This window comes from Myxocyprinus asiaticus, chromosome 26 (genome assembly GCF_019703515.2).
Source record: "Myxocyprinus asiaticus isolate MX2 ecotype Aquarium Trade chromosome 26, UBuf_Myxa_2, whole genome shotgun sequence".
Taxonomy (NCBI): Eukaryota; Metazoa; Chordata; class Actinopteri; order Cypriniformes; family Catostomidae; genus Myxocyprinus; species Myxocyprinus asiaticus.
Window position 1 is genome coordinate 21,037,610 of NC_059369.1, and position 19,489 is coordinate 21,057,098.

The 19,489-nt window shown below is 39.7% G+C and overlaps 1 protein-coding gene across 2 annotated transcripts in view; it reads left to right on the top strand.

The window, feature by feature from the left end:
- LOC127417390 (nuclear pore complex protein Nup93) overlaps nucleotides 1–19,489 on the top strand; it is a 45,663-nt gene that overhangs the window by 21,165 nt on the left and 5,009 nt on the right. For both annotated transcript variants that reach the window (XM_051657412.1, XM_051657411.1), the window contains exons 4-12: nucleotides 4,885–4,947; nucleotides 8,152–8,280; nucleotides 10,236–10,310; nucleotides 11,407–11,499; nucleotides 14,690–14,829; nucleotides 15,288–15,420; nucleotides 15,657–15,814; nucleotides 16,296–16,461; nucleotides 16,718–16,811. In XM_051657412.1, coding sequence (XP_051513372.1) covers nucleotides 4,885–4,947; nucleotides 8,152–8,280; nucleotides 10,236–10,310; nucleotides 11,407–11,499; nucleotides 14,690–14,829; nucleotides 15,288–15,420; nucleotides 15,657–15,814; nucleotides 16,296–16,461; nucleotides 16,718–16,811 — 1,051 coding nt within the window. The remainder of the gene's footprint in view (nucleotides 1–4,884; nucleotides 4,948–8,151; nucleotides 8,281–10,235; nucleotides 10,311–11,406; nucleotides 11,500–14,689; nucleotides 14,830–15,287; nucleotides 15,421–15,656; nucleotides 15,815–16,295; nucleotides 16,462–16,717; nucleotides 16,812–19,489) is intronic.

A 19,489-nucleotide genomic window follows, 5' to 3' on the forward strand; every position in this document is an offset into this window, starting at 1 on the left:
GGGTTCTTTGGTAGAATGTTAGGGACTGATAGCCTCAGTCATCATTCACTTTCATAGCGTCTCTTTCCATACTTTTTTTGTTCCATAGAAAAAAGTCATACATCTTTGGAACAACATGAGGATGAGTAAATGACAGATATTTATTTATTTTTTATTGGGGGGGGGTACTATTTTCTGAGACTACACCACCCAAAAAAAATACATGCTTCACTTACTTTTAGCCATACTTCTAGCCTATGTGTTTTCCTTGCTTGACTGCTATGGATGCAGATTGGGTGTTGACTCATCAAATTGTGTAATGATCCACTTGGTTTTCATTTTCTGAAGGTTTGAAGAAGCCTACCCCCACCCATCTTTTCCTCTGCTTATTGCTTTCTCTCTCTCCTTCGCCCTCCTCTCCTTCGTTCTTTTTTAGATTTTCATCAGACATATTTTTGTGGTGGGCCTGCCAGAGTGCGTCTCACCTCTTACTGGAAGTGCATTTATGTACACTTTCCTCACCTCCCTCCCTGTCTGGGTGGGTGGGTGTGTGTGTGTGTGTGTGCGTGCATCTTTTTAACTATGATTGTCTCTACGGGTTCTGAGTTTTAATATGTTCCTTTCATTGTTTAACTTTTGTAGATGCTCTTTCATTCAGCATCATCTTCATTCTCATTATGTATCACCTGTGTCTGCATCACACCTCGCTCAGATCGGTCTTCTATTGATAAGACGTTCAGAATTATATGAAACCTGCTGTCGAATGAAACAAAGATGCTGCAGGTGCCGTGCTCACAAATACACTGTTACGATTGCTTGTATGTGTACACATAGACATCCATATGTGCCTAAACCCTGTGAGGCAGCTGTAGCATGTGTGTATATTGGATATTGTGCGTGCTCCATAAGGCTGCTGAGCTGCCTGCCTGAAGACAAAGGAAATGCACACTGCTGATGAGGCGTAGTCTCTCCTGCTTTTCTTTCGCTTTTTGCGTGTGCGTGTGTGGGCAAACGTGCAGCTTCATGCAGTTTCAAACTCGCATGTATACATTTTACATAAATAAAGCATGTATGTTTTTATTTTATCATCAATATAGTGAGACAAACAAAAACAGGAACCCTTCCTTTACTTTCCTCTTTCCTGGAGCTTAGAGAGACTGCAGACGAAAAGGCGAAATGCCTGAAATGATGGACGGACAGGAGGAGATGCACATGGGATCAACAGGGATCGAACTACCCTTTTTGTTGTGTAGGAAAATTGGGCATTGAATATTGTTTTACCGTCTTTTTTATTTTACTCGCACTTCTGCTTCCATCTATTTTGCTTTCCTGTTTTACAATGCTCCTACATCGTTCTTTCTCTATTTCATTCACACTTGTTTCTGTTTTAACAATGTGTTCTCAAAGCACATGCGATGGTAGGTGCACGATAATTGTAAATAGCTCTACATATGGAGTCTGTTCTCTGGTCAGTGCAATCGCCTCATTAACTAAACATGACTCTTAAGAGGATTATTAGCCCAGTTTCTGGACAGGATGTCGAAAGCCATCAGGAGAGTGGGGAAAAAAATCCATTACCATAATTGCATTGCGCCAGACGAAGAAGGAAGCAAAAAGGAAGGATGCAGAGATGTTTAAAAAAAAAAAATGAAGAAATGAGTGAGAGTGAAAGAGGAGGCTGGCAGGGATGCTGGAGGAGAGACAGTGGAGGAGGGGTGGTTGCCTGATGGTGCCCAGCACAAGGCTGAGGTTGAATAATGACTTCTCCTCAGATTCCCCCTGTGTCTGTGTGCTGACTTGGTATGCTCCTCCGATAATAAAGCAGCCCACAGTAACCCTGCTCGTGGCTCATATCTAGGTTCAGACTACTGGGCCACCATGAGGTAAAGAGTGAATGTGGCGGACACAGTGTGGGCCTCTGGTAAGGGAGGTCAGAATCGCCCTAGAAATGAACTGGCCCACTTCTGCAGAAGAAGAAGATGAAGGCGGCACAAGCAGGGGACAGGCACACTGTTCCCAGATACTTTCACCTCCTGGCAGCACTTTGCCAGCAGGTTAAGCAGCAGCATGAGTGAGTATCACCTACACACACTGGCACACACATGCATTTGCACATGCATTCGACATGCTCGCATATACATGCGTGAAATGTACGAACACGCCTTTGCCAATCAGTTTATCTCAGAAGATGAGACTGTCGTCTTCGCCAAGGGGATGATGAAGATGGCGAGGATGAGGAGGAGGAAGGCTTGTCTGTCACACAGGAAGTGGTGGGGTTAGGGTGGGGTTCCGTCACTCCTTCTCATTGTTCACAAGTAAAGGGAATGAAAAAGAAAAGGAAGTCTATAGAATTTAACCGCTGTTTTGTTGTGTCAGATCTGGAAAGACTTATTTTATTACAAATCGAATGCCATTTATTCAGTTAATTTTTTGTCCAGCTTGTGCATTCGATGCCAATCTGTGTCATATTTCTAGTTTTATATTGCATTACATTCACCTTATGTTACATGAACTGTGACTGCCATTATGTGTGCATTGCATTGAACCTAAAACAATTGCTAAGAGGAGTTCAAAATGTGAGTATATACCCAAGAAAGTGTATGCATTATAAACGTATAAACAAATGAAATGTACTCTTTTGTAAAATATTGCATGTATATGTGCACTACACTATAAGATCTACATTGAATATATATGTTGAATTCTAGAAGTTTTATTGTAATGAGTTATGTCTTTTGTTCACCTTGATGTGGTTTGCACACAATTTTAATCCAAATCAAACTCAATATTGGCTGTGCATTGAATCTTCCAGAAATCCATGGCACTTACGTCTATGTGTTACAGTAACCCCCCTTTCAACCTATGTGATCTGTTCTTTGTCTAGCCGCTTTCATGGCAGTCTAGTCTTTTTTCCATCTTTCTTCCTTCAGTCATGCATTTGTATTTCAGCATGGTCAGATGATAATGATTTTGACGTAGACATAGAGATTCAGATCTGCATGTTTCTTGGTACAGATGAAACGTATCATCTCTTTTGACTAATTATTTTCTCCCGATGTAACTGATAATGTGTGAAAATGGCACATGTAGTGGTGATACAGTTCACGGTGTGTTGTAAGCATGTACCTACCTAAGGCATGACCCAAATCCCTCCATGTAAAATGTGTCCCTTTTGTCAGATGGGTAGAATGGTTCATGGAGCCCTCAAGTGTCTGAAGGGGGCACTGTTCTCTTCTGTAACTAGGGGTTGGAGAATAGAGGCACAGTGACTGTGCAAGAAATATGATGGGCAAAAATTCAGCTAGAGATTGTTTAAATTTGTTTAGTATTTGCTAAGTGTGAAACATTGGCAAAATCGTCAGCAGTTGGTCATGCAAAGCTCCATTGCTCCCACAGCCCAACCCCCTCAATGCCGCCTCCACTTTTTATCTCTGTATCCATCAGCTCCACTCGTTCATTTAGATGTGGTATTTAGACGTTCTGTTCCTCAAATCAGAATAAATCGATCCTAATTTACAGCTGTCAGTCAGCGTGGATGGTGATGGGGGTTGTACGGAGGAAGATCACTGGGGGGAGGGGTGAGCAGACTTTAACTCAGTCCTGAACACTTAGAGAAGAGGAGGGTGTGAATGGAGATAGGTGGCTGTATTGCTAAAACGTAATTATTTAAAGATTTTGTCAAGGAAACATCTCGAAAGAAAATCTTGAGACATCTGTGGTTTAAGATGAGGATGACAGACATTGTGGCGTTGTTTTTTTTTTTTTTTTTTTTTTTTTACAGGGGCGTGGTGTTTGAATATGCGACCATTTTTAGTAAAAATCTAACGAGAGATGGGAGAAATATAAGGAATAGACTCAGTCACTGATGTTAAACGTTAGTAAAAACATGGATGTTCCAACAGATCTTCCATACTTCGACATTGGGTTTTCAGTGGTTTGATGATCCTCCAAACCCACTAGAACCAGCTTCCCCTATTCTTCTATCATGTACCACTCCCTATCCCAACCCCCATTCGGAGTGTGTGTGTGTGTGTGTGTGTGTGCTGCGTATCATTCCAGTGACTTCTCTGTCCTCAGGATCAGCTGCTGGAATTTTTCTGCTCTGTTTGATCAAAATAAATACAAGTGTGTGTCTTTTACTCAGCTGCATCTGTACATCAAGTACAAGTGTTCGTGGCACATCTATACAGGGTGCCATAGCTGCACACTCTAAATGTAGTCAGATATTACTAAACGTAGTTCCTCGATCATTGGAGGCTACTGATGTTTGCATTTTCCATCTGTGATCGAACAAAGATGACGTTCTAGGCAAAACCGTGCCGATATTTTACCAAGATGTGAAGACTGATGGCCCGTAATTAGATTGCCTCATAATTTGTAATGGATAACATTCTACCCAGGGTTTAGGCTTGTTTGATGTTTAACTGGGTTTGTCAGGGTAATATGAGGTCGTAGCAGGTGTTCCAAAAAGTCGGATAGTGTCTCGCAGATTTTCTTCTCTGCACATGTAATTGAGATTTATACATGTTTTCCAAATCCACCAGGAGCCCTATGTAAACTACTTTGTATATTTGCATCAAGCTGGGTTGTCTCACATGCGCAGCACTTTTCAAACTTTCCAGAACGTAGTGTAGATCCACAGCTTTGCTGAACCAGCTCTGACCAGTTGAGAGCCGCCATTTTGGGCAAGCGATCTGACAGTGTTTCACAGGGTTGATTCGAAGCTCGTTTTTAGCAGTGATTGTGATAATGATGGCAATTCTACATCTTCTGGCCTGTGGCACTTTTGTCTTGGAAGAAGTATGGAGGGAAAGAGAGAGAGAAAGGGAGAGAGGGCGTGTGCTCTGAATGCAGAAAAAGTAGGTTGCAGTACGTTTAACTTCCATGCCTTGTCTGTTGTTCCAGGGCTTTCTGAAGAACGAGAGAGACAATGCACTGCTGTCTGCCATCGAGGAGTCACGCCGCAGGGTGAGTGTCTTTCCTCAACACATCTATCTATATCCATCTATATCCATTTATTCATGTACCACTTAATCTATAAAACACCATCTCTCTCTCTATCCAGTGTATTTCTTCATGCACAAACTCAGCCCAGAACCTATGGACACCTTCTTTTAGTAATCAGGGTTCCCATGGTCATGGAAAACCTCAAAACACTGGGAATTTAAAAATTGTGATTTCCAGACCTGGAAAAGTCATGGAAACTGATACAATCATAAAAAGCCATGGAATTTTTCTAGTTATGCTTAGATTTCAAATGTTATCTTAAGTATGTTGCTAGCATGAGCTCCTGTGAGTGCAATCTCTATAAAAATATTTTTAAAAGTCTTTATCTAGTAATCACAAACCGCAAAATTAGGCTAATTGGTAGCAAGGTGTTGGAGAAATTTTAAGTGCACTACATCCTATATTTTCCAGACATTTCCGTTCTTCCCAATTCTGTCAGCTCCCATAAAAGCTGACTTCTTTTTCTTCGTAGACAGGCTAAGGGTTGCCAGAGGTTGTAGCTCTCTCTGATTCAGGTCAATGCCTCTTTAGCCACTCTAAGAGAGGTAAAAACAGGCCCTTTCACCTGTTATTATCCCACTCTCAGCAAAAGAGGGCTGCCTTCTGCCAGGTCAATATCCCCTATATCTGTCCTCTCAGTCTAGTCATCAAACCTCTTACTGAGGAGGTATGTCAGTGTACAGATGAACCGAGGACAATTTCCTCACAGAGGAAAGAGGTGTTAACCTAAAGACACAGATGGCCCCTGTTTGACAAAATGTCTGTGGTGAATTTTTTGGTTCATGAAGAGTTTCCAAGCACTTCAGCAAGATTAATTTATATAGCAGACAGGGTCCAAAATGTTTGCCACACCTGTTTATTGTGCGTGAGTTGAGAAAATTTGTCAAACATAAATCTTTCCTATTAGCTATGTTTTTTTATATAAAGAAAAAAAAAACATACATTTTTCATGATGACAGAACTATTTAGCTGTTTTCCTTGCATATTTGTGACAAATGGCTCAGGTTGTTGTGTCACTCGCAGAGCTGCAACATACAATACACAAGATATACAAAATGAACCGGTCTCCAACTCTCTGTAAAATGGCAGCTGTCAGGTGAACATAAAGACGCATTGTGATTTTATTCCTATGTTTTAGTTTTGTTGGATTAAAGTGAGGAATATTCCATAAAACTATCACAACAAAACAAAGAAACCTTCAGGTGTCCTCAAAATGATGTCTGATGGTAAATTTTCCACTGAGGAAAAAATTGTTAGACGTGTGAGTTGCAACAGAAGGTTCTTATGAGACCGTTTATGTGTCTTTGAATATGTCCCTTACTTCAGCGAGAATCAGATAATAATTCTAACCATTCAACTTCAGTTATGTAATGTAGCAGTTCCTAATTCTGGCGATTAATTTATTTACTAGCCAAAGCCAATTTTTATTGCATTTGGCACTTGGTGAGTGTTCATTTTAGACTCTGAGCAAGAATTAAGTAAACTGCTGGATGATTAAATAGCTTCTTTTTTTGTTGTTGTTTTTTTGTTGACCCAGCAAAATAATTCAGGGTAAATTTAGTTCCTTAAGTAATTGATAAAGCTGTGCAATAGTTTTTTTTTATTATTATTTTTTTTGTTTTATTTTTAACAAGAAGCCTCTGCAGTCTTTTCCTCTAAAATGTTTTACCTGATTCGCATTAACTTCAGCACATCATGCTATTATCTCACTCCATTACATTTTGTTCCAAAGTCTCTTCCTCCAGAGTTCATAAGCCTTTTTAATTAGAGCGCTCGCAATTATCACGCGTTGATCCATTGGGACATTGTAAAATAGACTAAAGGTCTTTAGATTCAATCAGGGTATGGACTAAATCGGTGGTAGGCGTAAAGGCAGACCCAGATAACGGCATAGTTCCATTAGCACAGCCTTCACGCAACCAGGCTTTAGAGGCCCAGACCCAGTTTGTGCTCCCTAGGCCCAGCTTTTGTTCCGTTCCCCTCGGAGCGATGGCTGGAGTGGGACTGGGGGGGTAGGGTGGAAATTATAGTGCCCGTTAGCTCTTATTTTGCATAGCCTGCTCCCAAATCCAGCCTGCTCTCTTCTTACTCCACCAGCTATTTTGAATGCGTCACATGTTGGGTATCCTGTATATTCACTTATAGGTTTGTAGTTTCTGTCTTTTACATATAGTATTTACTCTTTATTCTGTGTGTGTGAAATGAGATATAATATTGATATGTGGGTCACAATATGATAATATTGTGATCTTCTTGGTTAGTAGGCATGTGCCAGTATCAGATTTTCATATGCTGACTATTGCTGAAGCTTTTATCACGGTATATGGTATTATCGTGATGTACTGTATTACCGAATACCGGCACATGTGTAATGTTTAGTGTATAGTTATTCAAAAATGTGATGTTGTGATCTATTACTACATTTTATTCTCTTTTATCTCCATTCACTTTCAGTGCTTTGCACAGTTTCATTCTTTGCATGTTCTGAGTATGGATTTTGGTGAATATTAATAATTAGCTTAAGTGTGTGTTGACCTAATGCTTCAGTACATTTTGCTTCTCATAAACTTACTCTAAATAGTTGATCTCCTTTTCCCTAAAAACATTTGAAAAATATGATATGAATAATTTAACTAAAAAAGAGATTCTTGGCATGAGAATATCACTACAGTATGGTAAGGTAAAATGTCGCAATACTTTTATATACCCCCCCATAACCCCTTCTTCTGTGACGAGACAGGAGGGGAATGAGTATCTAAATGCGGCCTTTTTTTAATAAAACAAAAGAAAACCAGGTAACTCGGAACATAATGAAACAAAACACAGGGAACAAAGCACAGCATAATACAGATGTAAAGACTGACAAAGAAACCAGGGGAAAACAAGGGTTTAAATACATGGGGGCAAACAAGGGAATGAGGAACACATGTGGAAACAATCAGGGGAAAATCAATCATAAAATGAAACTACAAAAGGACTACAAACTAACAGGAAACGGGAACTAAACAAGAATTTCAACATAAAAGTCAATACAAAAACAGGGAATATGTGACCTCTTCATTCTGTCGTTTTTGCAGAATTGCAGAATTGTTTGTTGTTTTCTTGTGATTCCAAACCCTGTTCTCTATCTTTCCATCTCACTGTTTCATTCGGTTTCTATCACAGACATTTCTGTTGGCGGAGGAGTACCACAGAGACTCCATGTTGGTGCAGTGGGAGCAGGTGAAACAGAGAGTGTTGCACACCCTGCTGGGAGCTGGAGAGGATGCACTGGACTTCAGCCAGGATGTGGAGGTCTGAGGAGCAACACACTACATAAAACACAACATACATACAGGGCAGAAATTATCTGCATCACTTGTATGATAGACGATATGATAGCAAACAATTACCTCATACATGTAATGTTGTGCAGTGAAGTACAAATGTTCTCATTTTGCGTATAAGCAGCTTGTGTTCAGATCTCTTGGCGTGTTATAAGCAGCCTGTGGCTACGTGTGGCCTGGATCTTGGCGTCAGTGAAATCTTATCTGGCAACAGCTTTCCTTTTCTTTTTTTTTTTTCTTCTTTTTTTCAAACACGAGGGGCAGAATAGGAAATTTACTCATTTGTAAATGCATACTTACCTACAAAGCCAAAACACAGTAACTACGCTATCGCTAAACCTGAGGAGAAATTTTGTTTCTGAGGAGAAATTTATGTCTAGTCAAATGTGGATTATAAAACAGTTTTACTCTGTTTTCTCTTAATGTGAGCATAGTTGAGTCAAACCCGTCTGTCATAGTCTGAAACCTGATTTCGGTTCTCAGTTTTATGTAGCTACTGCATTCAATTATGTGGGTATTTGCATTTTATTGTTTGCATTTACACATTATTTTTAGTAGTTCTAATAGATGGAAAACAACTAGATATAGAGGTTTTCAAAGGACCTTAAAGAGAAACAGACAGAATGTTACAGACGTAGCATGCAGAAAAGAAAAAGTCAGTTAGTCATGCAACAGTAGGATGAGATGACATTGGCTGCTTTTAGATGGTATTATTCATAAAAAAAAGCTTCTTGTGGCAGCTTTGCTCTGATCTTCGCTGTCAAAAATGGAGAGGTGAGCAAAAGAGAAGGATGAAGAAAACATCAAACACTGAAGATGACAAGTACTCCTCCTCTGAATAATATATACACATGTTTCTCTTTTGTGTGAATCAATAGTGTGTCTACCCAAAAAAATTACAATCTTTTTGAAAACGCAAAAAAAAAAATATGAATATCTTTAGTCTTTACGCCTGCCTTGTCTTTTGTTGTCTTAGAAAGGAAACAAGACAAATGTTGGTGTGTGTGTATTTGGGCACACATGCATGCATGTTTGCATGCTCTAGGAGATTTTTGACTGCTGTCCTGCTGCTTTAATTATTAAACAGCAGTTAAATTTTCCATGTGTGACCTGCTGTTCACTTTCTATGCCAGAAGCTTACTCTTCACTGTACCACCAGCCTGAGTCACTCCTCCCCGCCATATAGTCACACAAACTACAACGCCTCAATGGCTTTCTTGCCAGGCTATTCATGGAATTTGCCTACCTGTGTGTGTGTGTGTGTGTGTGTGTGTGTGTGTGTGTGTGTGTGTGTGTGTGTGTGTGTGTGTGTGTATATAGCATGCATGAGTGGGTGTGTGCGCATTAGGTTTTACCTACATTGTGGGGACCAATTTTCCTCAAAAGGATAGTAAAACCTAAAATCACTTGCATTTTGGTGACCAGTCAGCAGTCTCCACTTGGAAAATGACTTAATAAACATGTTAAATAATGTATTAAATGTAAAATTCAAAAAGGTTCCTGTGATGTTTAGGTTTAGGGGTAGGTTTAGGGGATAGAAAATAAGCTCAGAATTTCAATTAAAGAACCAAAGGCTTTATTTAAAAAAAAAAAAAAACATTTTCAGTAAATATGTTTTCTTTAGAAAGTCTAAGTTCATGTTCATATACAAGAGTTTAGGTGTGTACAGACACATGCAATACTAAACTATGTGCTCTCAAGCGCAAGTTATGTTCTTGACAATAGCTTCATGCTACATTGGTCACTGTGTTGGATTAAAAACAACTCTCGGCGATAAACGCAGACTTGTGCACTTGTCAAACCCAAGCTTTTAAAGGCGTACATATGCACACCTACACTCAAAGAGAATATTACTACTGTATTGTTGTGTAGACATCCATGTTTGCGTGTTAGCAAAACTGTTGCTCTTTGTTCACCTTACAGCCCAGTTTTGTAAGTGAGGTCAGAGTTCCTGGACGCAGTGCGCTGGACAGTGTGGAAGTTGCCTATAGCAGACAGGTTTGTAGATAGCCATAAGTAAACAACATATACACACACATATTATTTATTTATTTATTTATTTATTTTGCATTTATCCCTTTGCCTGTGAAATTCAGTCTCAAAGCTCCATGGTAATTTTAAGATTTCTTGTTGAGTATACTGTATATGTCTTGGTATAAAAGTGTTTCCACTGAAAATGTAGCTTAATTCAAAATATCTGTACAACATTAAGTATAAATCAGTATAGAAATTCTGGCTGATACAGCCTGTAAATACTTTTATGCTATGGCCAGTAACAAATATCTTGGCCGATATTATGAATCTAATTTTTTTTTCATAAATTAAGATAATTTTGAATAAATCGAAAATTAATTCGAAATAAATTTGTACAGAAATAAGTTCTGTAAAATGATGCATGCTCTGGCATCAGAACAATATATTGTACAGTAGAAAAAATGGATAACTGTTTAGTACATTTAAACATGACATTGAGAAAGAAAAATGGTTAAAATGGAAAGAATTATGACCTGATATTATCTGCTTCCAGTATCAACCTAATCATGCCAACAAAAAGAAGAAACATTATCAATATGGTGACAATAAATATTGCATCCCTTCTTTTAAGATGTTTAATGAACACAGACTTTACAGTTTTTTTTATTTAAGTTTAGCTTGGCTCTCGGCTTTAGTTACTGTCACTTAGTTAGCTAGACACAAGAATAAATAGGTCGTGTTTTGCGAGCCAAGCACGATTGATCCAAAAGATTGATTGGCTGGAAAGAAGCATGATGGGTGCATGATGACCCAATCTATCCACAAAGGGAAGGGCCGTTTCTCACTCTCTCATCTTTTGTTCTTCTTTTTTGTCACATTTCTCTTCTATTGCCTTGATTTCTTCCTTTCATCATGTGTCGTCACATCGCCTGCGGAGTCATCCTCCTTGTTTTTGTGCTGTTTTTCGAAGACCTTCTGAACATTTTCATCCTGTTTGTTTTGTTTTTGGTCATCCATCACTTCACCACTAGATCCTAGCACATCCTGCTGACCAGAGCTTGTTCTTAGACACCAGTTATTCAGTGACATTCTCCATTTGCATTTCCCCTCCTTCCTTTAGATCTATGTCTTCAATGAGAAGATAGTAAATGGTCATCTTCAGCCCAATCTGGGAGATCTCTGTGCCTCAGTGGCTAACAGCCTGGATGATAAGGTATGTCATATTATGTCTCTATCTGAATGGCTTTAGCATTCATTCTTTGTGTTCTTATAGGACTGGGCGGTATATAGAATATTCACAATATGCTTGTGATGGTGGCAATAAAAAGTATGCAATATTGTGAAAATAAATAGTTTTTTTTTTTTATGTGCTTTTTATTTGGCCATTAGATTTTTTGAAGATTGATATTTTAACAGTCCTTTTTTCATATTAGAGGGTAAGAAAAATATGTTTTAATAGCAACTCCGATTTAAGCAACAGGATCAAAAACGGCTTTGTAGTATGCAAATTAATCCTTTTAAACTGTCAAAGTGAAATGTTTAAAAACGAATTCAACGATTTGTTTGCATCATCACTCGAAAATATTCACAAAAGTCTCCCTTTGTGCATTTGTCATGTATTAAACCGTTTAAAAAATGTTAGGCTATATTTCTGTTTATTATGTATTGTCAGATTGGTGCATAATAAATGAAAATGATTAAATATCATTCTTTCTTGTGTTCATTTAGTGAAAAACAGTATGTAAAACAAGTCTTGAACATTTTTGACTAGATTTTTACTGTTTTAGTTCTTACATTAAACATTTTGAATGTGCTTCACTACAGTATCCAAGTTTCCAGCTACTTTATGCGCCGTTCTGTTATCGACAAAGTTAAAATGCGTAAAAAAGTTGCGAAATTTGCTGTCTTTTGTTCGTTTTAATCCAATCAGTCTTTTACCAATAAAATGGTGTGTGTGTGTGTGGTCATCCTTAAAAAATAATAATAATAATTTTGTTTACGTTTTGGTTTATCACAAAAGAAATCTGCCCTTGATCCGAATCCGTACAGATTTTGTGTATATCGCAAATTGTGTACCTTTCCCATCCCAGATGTCCCCAAATCACTTTTTAAAATGGAGAGAGTATTGAGACAATTTATTGAAATTGGCCAGCAATTTAATTTCACAAATAATTGCAAAAGTAGGAAATATTAGGAGATGACGTCGAAAAGGAGCAGTTGCTTGTGGGTCTGGGAGAGACCACGCAGTAAGGCGTTCAGGGAGGTTGTGGTGGAGAGACACTTCACAAAGTCTCTTGCTGCATCATTTTAGGAAGTCACGGCTGATGTATGAGGTGCTGTGCCAATATATTGGTCCTTATGTTGCACCCATCGCAAAGTACAGAGTAGTGAGGGAAACTTTTGGGGTTAGTAAAAATTCAAGAATAATTGATGTGCCATTATATCAGGCTGCCAAATGTAGTGGAGGCCAATGAAATTGCACGCCGTAATTCCTTGGCGCACATTTTGCCACAGGTTTATCGTGTGCTAGATGGCACGTACATCCCCATTCTTCCCCAGATGGATGGGTACTGCAATTAAATTAATTGAAAACGGTGGCCATCCATTGTTCTCCAGACACTTGTCGATGACAGGTGCATGATATAAGGTAATTGTGTTTCTGGAAGAGCCTATGACACAGCTGTGTTTGCAGCATCAGATCTGTACAGGTGAGCCTAACCTAAATTCATTAAATTCAGTTAAATGACTATATATTTTTTTGCATTAATGCCATGTTTCCAAACTAGTTTTTTTTAAATGAAAAAAGATTGTCAATAATTTGTGTTTCTATCAGCTATACCGGTAAACATTTTAATGCGCTAAACCTTTTTTCACAAAAAAGAATCCTTAGATGGAAATATAGTTAATGGCCGTTTGGTCGAAATGATGACTCTTCCATTTTATGCAGTTTTTAGCCATTCCAGAAAATATCTAGACAATTGTTTTTAGCAATATCACCCAGCCCTTTTCTTTTTCTTTTTATCCCCTTTTTCCTCGTGGTGGCGTGGTTACTCACCTCAATCCGGGTGGCGTAGGACAAGTCTCAGTTGCCTCCACTTCTGTGACAGTCAATCCACGCATCTTATCACGTGGCTCATTGTGCGTGACACCACTGAGTCTCCCAGCATGTGGAGGCTCACGCTACTCTCTGCGATCCACGCACAATTTACCACGTGCCCCATTGAGAGTGAGAACCACTAAACACGACCACGAGGATGTTACCCCATGTGACTCTACCCTCCCTAGCAACCGGGCCAATTTGGTTGCTTAGGAGACCTGGCTGGAGTCATTTAGCACACCCTGGATTCGAACTCGCGACTCCAGAGGTGGAAGTCAGCGTCAATACTCGCTGAGATACCCAGGCCCCCTACGCCCAGCCCTTTTCTTTTTTGTGATTAACATTTTTTTATTGATTCCCACAGAAGACATGAAAAACAAAACATATATACATGGGATCATCGTTTAACATTTAATCCCCACCACTACCCCTCTCAATCCCCAACCCCACCCCGACCCCCAACAAACATTCCCGTGGTCACATGAGCATATTCACACAAAAATAAATAATTAAAATATATATAATAATCACACACATCTACATCTAAACCTCTCTCTTCGCTACCTCTCCCCGAGAGCCCTCCAAAAACGGCAACCACTTGCCCCACTTCCCAACAAACAAAAAATCCAAATTACCCAGTCTACTAAATATCATTTCCTCATACACCACCACCCTCCCTATCTCCCGTGTTTCACTCCTGAAATTGGGGCACTCCATCCAACTTCCATCCCCTCAAAACAATCTGTCTGGCAACCATCACACTGGTCAGGACCCGGTTCTTTGTTTATATTCCCCACATCAATGACCTCCCCATCGCCCAAAACACAGAGTCTGGGGCAAAACAAAATCCGAGTGCCCAACACGTCACACACAACACTCTGAACCTTCATCCAAAACCCCTGGATCTCAACACACCACCAAAAAACATGGGCAGTGTCTCCATCCTCCGACTGGCATCGCCAGCAGTTGGGTGTGTCTTTAAGACGAGCCTATTCAATCTAGAGGGGGTCCAATAGAATCGATGTATATTCTTGAATTGCATAAGGCGCACTCTTGCACCTCTAGATACAGACTTGACGTTATTTAAAATCCTAGAACACACTCCTTCCTCCAATACCAAGTTTAAATCTTTCTCCCATAATCTCTTGACAGAAGTTAAAGCTCCATCCCCCAGGCTCTGGATTAGCAGGGGCCCAGCCCTTTCCTTAACTGTTTTTTTTTTTCCCTCCTATAATTTTTTTTTCTTTTTTCCGAGTTGATAAGCTAGATAGTGATGCTTTAAAGTCATTTATGCATGTGTTTTTAGAACGTGTCAGACATGTGGCTCATGGTGAAGCAGATGACAGATGTTCTCTTGGTTCCTGCAAAAGACACACTGAAGAGTCGAGTGTCTGTGGACATGCAGATGGCCTTCGTCAGACAAGCCCTGCAGTTCCTGGAGAATAGGTTAGAGAAAGGGCAGAAACCAATGGAGAAATGCAACATAGTCTTTGTTGTGAGCAGGGGAATAAATGTGTTAAACTAAAATATGATATTAAGTTATTAGTAGCTAGTTCACATGTTTTATTGTCACAGTTATATTAAAATCTATTAAATTGTAATAAATATATCTAAATATACAAAGCCTCTTTACATCAATAAAGTTTTTTATGGCTTCAAAATATAAGCAACATAACAAAGTATGTAAATACATTTAAATGGTACTATACACATGTTTTTATAGGCCAGGCTTAAAATGCAACACTCAGTTTTATACACTGTGTAACAGGGTCCTTGCTTTGTTTCTCTGTCCACCAAGGCCCACCGTTATGGAATTTGGCTGTAAAGTTCTGTAAAATGTTTTACTTTTTTATCCAATGAAAACCCTTGTGTCTAAACTGACTGTTTGTGTCCCTTTTGTGCAGCTATAAAAATTACACTATGGTGACTGTATTTGGGAACCTGCACCAGGCTCAGTTGGGCGGCATACCTGGCACTTATCAGCTGGTATGCAGCTTCCTGAATATCAAGCTGCCGACCCCATTACCAGGCATGCAGGTACTGCAGCAAAATTCCTTCACATCACACAGCTCAGGCAGCACTGCGTCAGTCTAGACGTCATCGTTGCAGATACTCTAGAGTGAACTACTCTGAGTGTGGCACAACGTAGTTTAGATAACAGTACTGGATTCTCCCTGCATGGAACAATACACTGCTTCTTTCAAGCTTGGAAGCAAAAAGGGGGTAAATGGATGTGTGACCTGAAGATAAACCCTACTGTATGTGTGTAACAGGACGGCGAGGTGGAGGGACATCCGGTGTGGGCGCTGATCTATTTCTGCCTGCGTTGCGGAGACCTTCCTGCTGCCATGCAGGTGGTGAACAGGGCACAGCATCAGCTGGGTGACTTCAAGATCTGGTTTCAGGAATACATGAACAGCCCTGACCGACGGTGAAAACGCTCATATAGACACACACACCTCATAAAATCTAGATCACATCCTGTGAGGACTGTTGCTCCTCTGTTTTTGGTAACTCCCTCTCTCTCTCGTGCACTTGACCCAGCTTGTTCTCTCTTCCTCTGTCACACGTACCCCATAGGTTGTTAAATGAATCTTTCTCTACAGTATGCACTGAATGGCTCTACAAAAACCTAGTGAGCTGCTTCCGTAGGCAGCATTTTAAGGCATCATTGGAGTGCTCTCAATGCTAAGGCTATTTCAAAGGCAAAAATGATTCTGCTATCAGTATATTCTGCTATCAATTTAAAATATTTCACTTATGAGGTTCCATCCCAGTAAGTATGCTGCCATAGAAGGCAGCTGCCTATGTAGGCAGTAGGCATCGAGGCAGCTCACTAGGGTTTGGAACAGAGCTATTAATTCAGTTGAGGACATCTGTTATATACTTAACTAGTGTGCTGTTTTCTTCAGTCTGGCTCCAGCTACAGAGAATAAACTGCGGCTTCATTACCGCCGTGTGCTGAGAAACAGTGCCGACCCTTACAAGCGCGCAGTCTACTGCCTCATTGGCAAATGCGACATCGCTGACAACCACGTAGAGGTAGCTGATAAGACGGAAGACTACTTGTGGCTCAAGGTGAGAGGTCATCTGGTCACAGATATAGACTTTGTCGTACATCTGAGCATACACGAAAAAAATCCAAAGACACCCATCCTATGGATGTATATTTGCTTTTCTACAGCAGATATTGTTGCTGCAGAGTTTTAAATTAGTTTTGCCCAGATTGTCTGTAAGTTTGACAAATAACTGAGCTCTTGAGAGATGTTAATCTGAATAGGTTTAGCACTGATTCAACAACTGATTGTTTTGAACTGTCCTGTTTAACTTCCAGCTGAATCAAGTGTGTTTTGATGAGGATGGCAGCAGTTCACCTCAGGACAGAATGACTGTGGCTCAGTTTCAAAAGCAACTACTGGAGGACTACGGTGAGATGCAGTCATCATTTTGTACAGTAAATAATAGTGATTAACAAAATGGGGTTTTTAATCAGTGATGTTAATATCTATAGAGTAGCGATGGGTGAAGTAATGCCTATGAACATTGAAGTTCAATGATCTGAGTCCACATTGAAAACCTGGGATGCAAAATCTAAATAATAAGCAAAGTTATAGGCATTTTCAGATCACTAATCAAATAAGCTAATTTGTGAAATTTTGTCTTTATTGAAATAGTTTACTCAGAAGTATTTTAAAATAATTTACTATTTCTACTCTACAAAATAATTGAAATCAAACAGTGTGCTCTATCCATTGACATTGCTGTCGGTAGATTTCGTCACTGACACAAGTGGAATTAAAAATTTTATTGTTAACCAGGCACAATTATCATCAAATACTCAGCCAGGCCAGAGAAGTAGAGACAGGCCACTTCAATTAAAATTCATGGGAGAAATTGGAATGCCCAAAAAAGGAGCTCTCGTGCCCAACGGTCAACGGATGTAGAAAGGAAGTCCTGCTTTTCAGATAAAAGAGCCAATCACCTTTTAGATACAGACATCGCCTTCAATAATCTCGAGAACGTGCAAACGCATTAGCCATACAAGCTGGGAAAACTTTTTACAAGATATAAGTCTCAGGTGTCCCCAGAATGTGTCTGTGAAGTTTCAGCTCAAAATGCCCCACGGATCATTTATTATACCATGTTGTAAATGCCTCTTTTTGGGTGGAATCAAAAACACGCTGTTTTCGTGTGTGTCTCTTTAAATGCAAATGAGCTCCTGCTCCCCGCCCCCTTTCCGGAAGAGGGCTGTGCCTTTACAGCTCGTGCTTCGGATACTATAGCAACAACAAATCAGAACCAATATGACTGACACCATAAATACCGGAGTTCAGCCATATATGTATGAGCAACCATAAACGAAGCAAAACATAAGCATTTTGAGTATGTGATAGTGCTTCTTATGCAGAAAATCACTTCCTGCCCTCCATCTGCATTTCACACCACAGCAACGCAGTGACGTGACGTCATGTGCAAACAAGCTATAACGACATAGCTCTGGTCTCCGTGAATACAGTCAGAGACAATGATAACTTTAGCTGCATTAGCCGTGGAATCAGCTAACAAGCACATTCGGAAAGGCGATTTGCAAACATTCACAAAATATAAAGTGCGATACTTACATCTTCAGGATATAAAGCTGGAACACGAACAGTTGGTACTGATCCATGCTTGAGAGTCACATTTTTTTATATTTATATTTTATATTGACCCTCATTCACAAAGCAGTCTGGTGTAAAATTATTTGCACAAACATACACAAATTTTGGTATGTTTTGGGGCACATTTTCTTCAAAAACAAAACTTGTCCCCTGCGTCTTCAGTGGCTCTGATGCCGAGAGTACATGAAGACTCTTATGTTCACTTTTACAGCCAACAACAGAACACTTATGACGCTTAGGAATTTGAGACATCATTCTTCTCGCTGTAGCTGCTCCAGCGCGGAAAAAAATGGCAGACTGTGTCGATCATTCAGGGGAGGATCTATGATAATAGGGTGGAGTCCGTCACCAGTCGTGGGCGTGGCTTGCTCTAAAGTGACGTCACTTTAGAGCGGATACGAAAACCATTCAATTTGAGACACTGTTTTTGATTAATAGAATCACCCAGAGTGGGTGGACTTTTAACATTGTAGGGTGGTTGTGTACACACACTACCAACTCACATTTATGTTCAAACACCATGTAAAAGTGAATTTTGCATAATAGGTCCCCTTTAAAATATTTTCTTCGATCGTAATCTTGACCAACCTTTTTGGAGATTTCGGTCTTTCCCCATTCAAGTAGATAGGAGCTGCACTGTCATGACTGGAATTAGCTTCCAGGGAGCGTTCCAAAGATGGCAGCCAGTGGACTGACTTGCTAGAAAGACTTTGGCCCAGCAGATATTTTAGTCAAACACTAGTAAAAAATATTGCAGTTACAAAATTCATTACAGTATGTTGACAGTATAGCAGTGTCCTAACAATGCATTAATATCTCAGCTCTATTAAACAAGTGGCCTCTCAATGTGCCAAACTCTGGTCAAATCATTAAATAACGCCAATAAATCATCTCGCTTATATGTAGATTCTCTTCAGTCCTAAAGGAAGAAATTTAAATGGGTATTTGGAAGAGTAGGAAGTTAGTATGCAAAACCCCCTTTTCAGTCTCTGCCAGTATGCCTAGCCCAGATAAAAGTGCATGTCATTGTACTGTTTTCTCACAGCTTAAACTTCTCGCCCAATTTTAAAAAGGCATCCGCTTAGTTTCTTCCACCTGCCTGATGAGTCAGTCTTATCTCTCCAGCACTCCTGCAGTACACCACATTAAAGACTCTCTCTCTCTCGCTGATAAGACTCCTTCACTCCCAGCTGTGCTGCCATTACGCTCCATGCAAAGTCGCAGCAGGTCTTTTCAATGCTGTTTTAAGACGTCAGTTTTAACTGCAGTTTAAATGAGAAGGGATTATATCAACACATGCAAATGGAAATTAAACAGCCTATTTAAGCGCTCCACAGCTGAGGAAGATTTATGCGGAACCCATTACTTGCATTTAAATTCCTTAAGTTACAAATCCTTACAGGCTACATTTGCAGTCCACGATGTTCATATCCCACTTTGTGGTT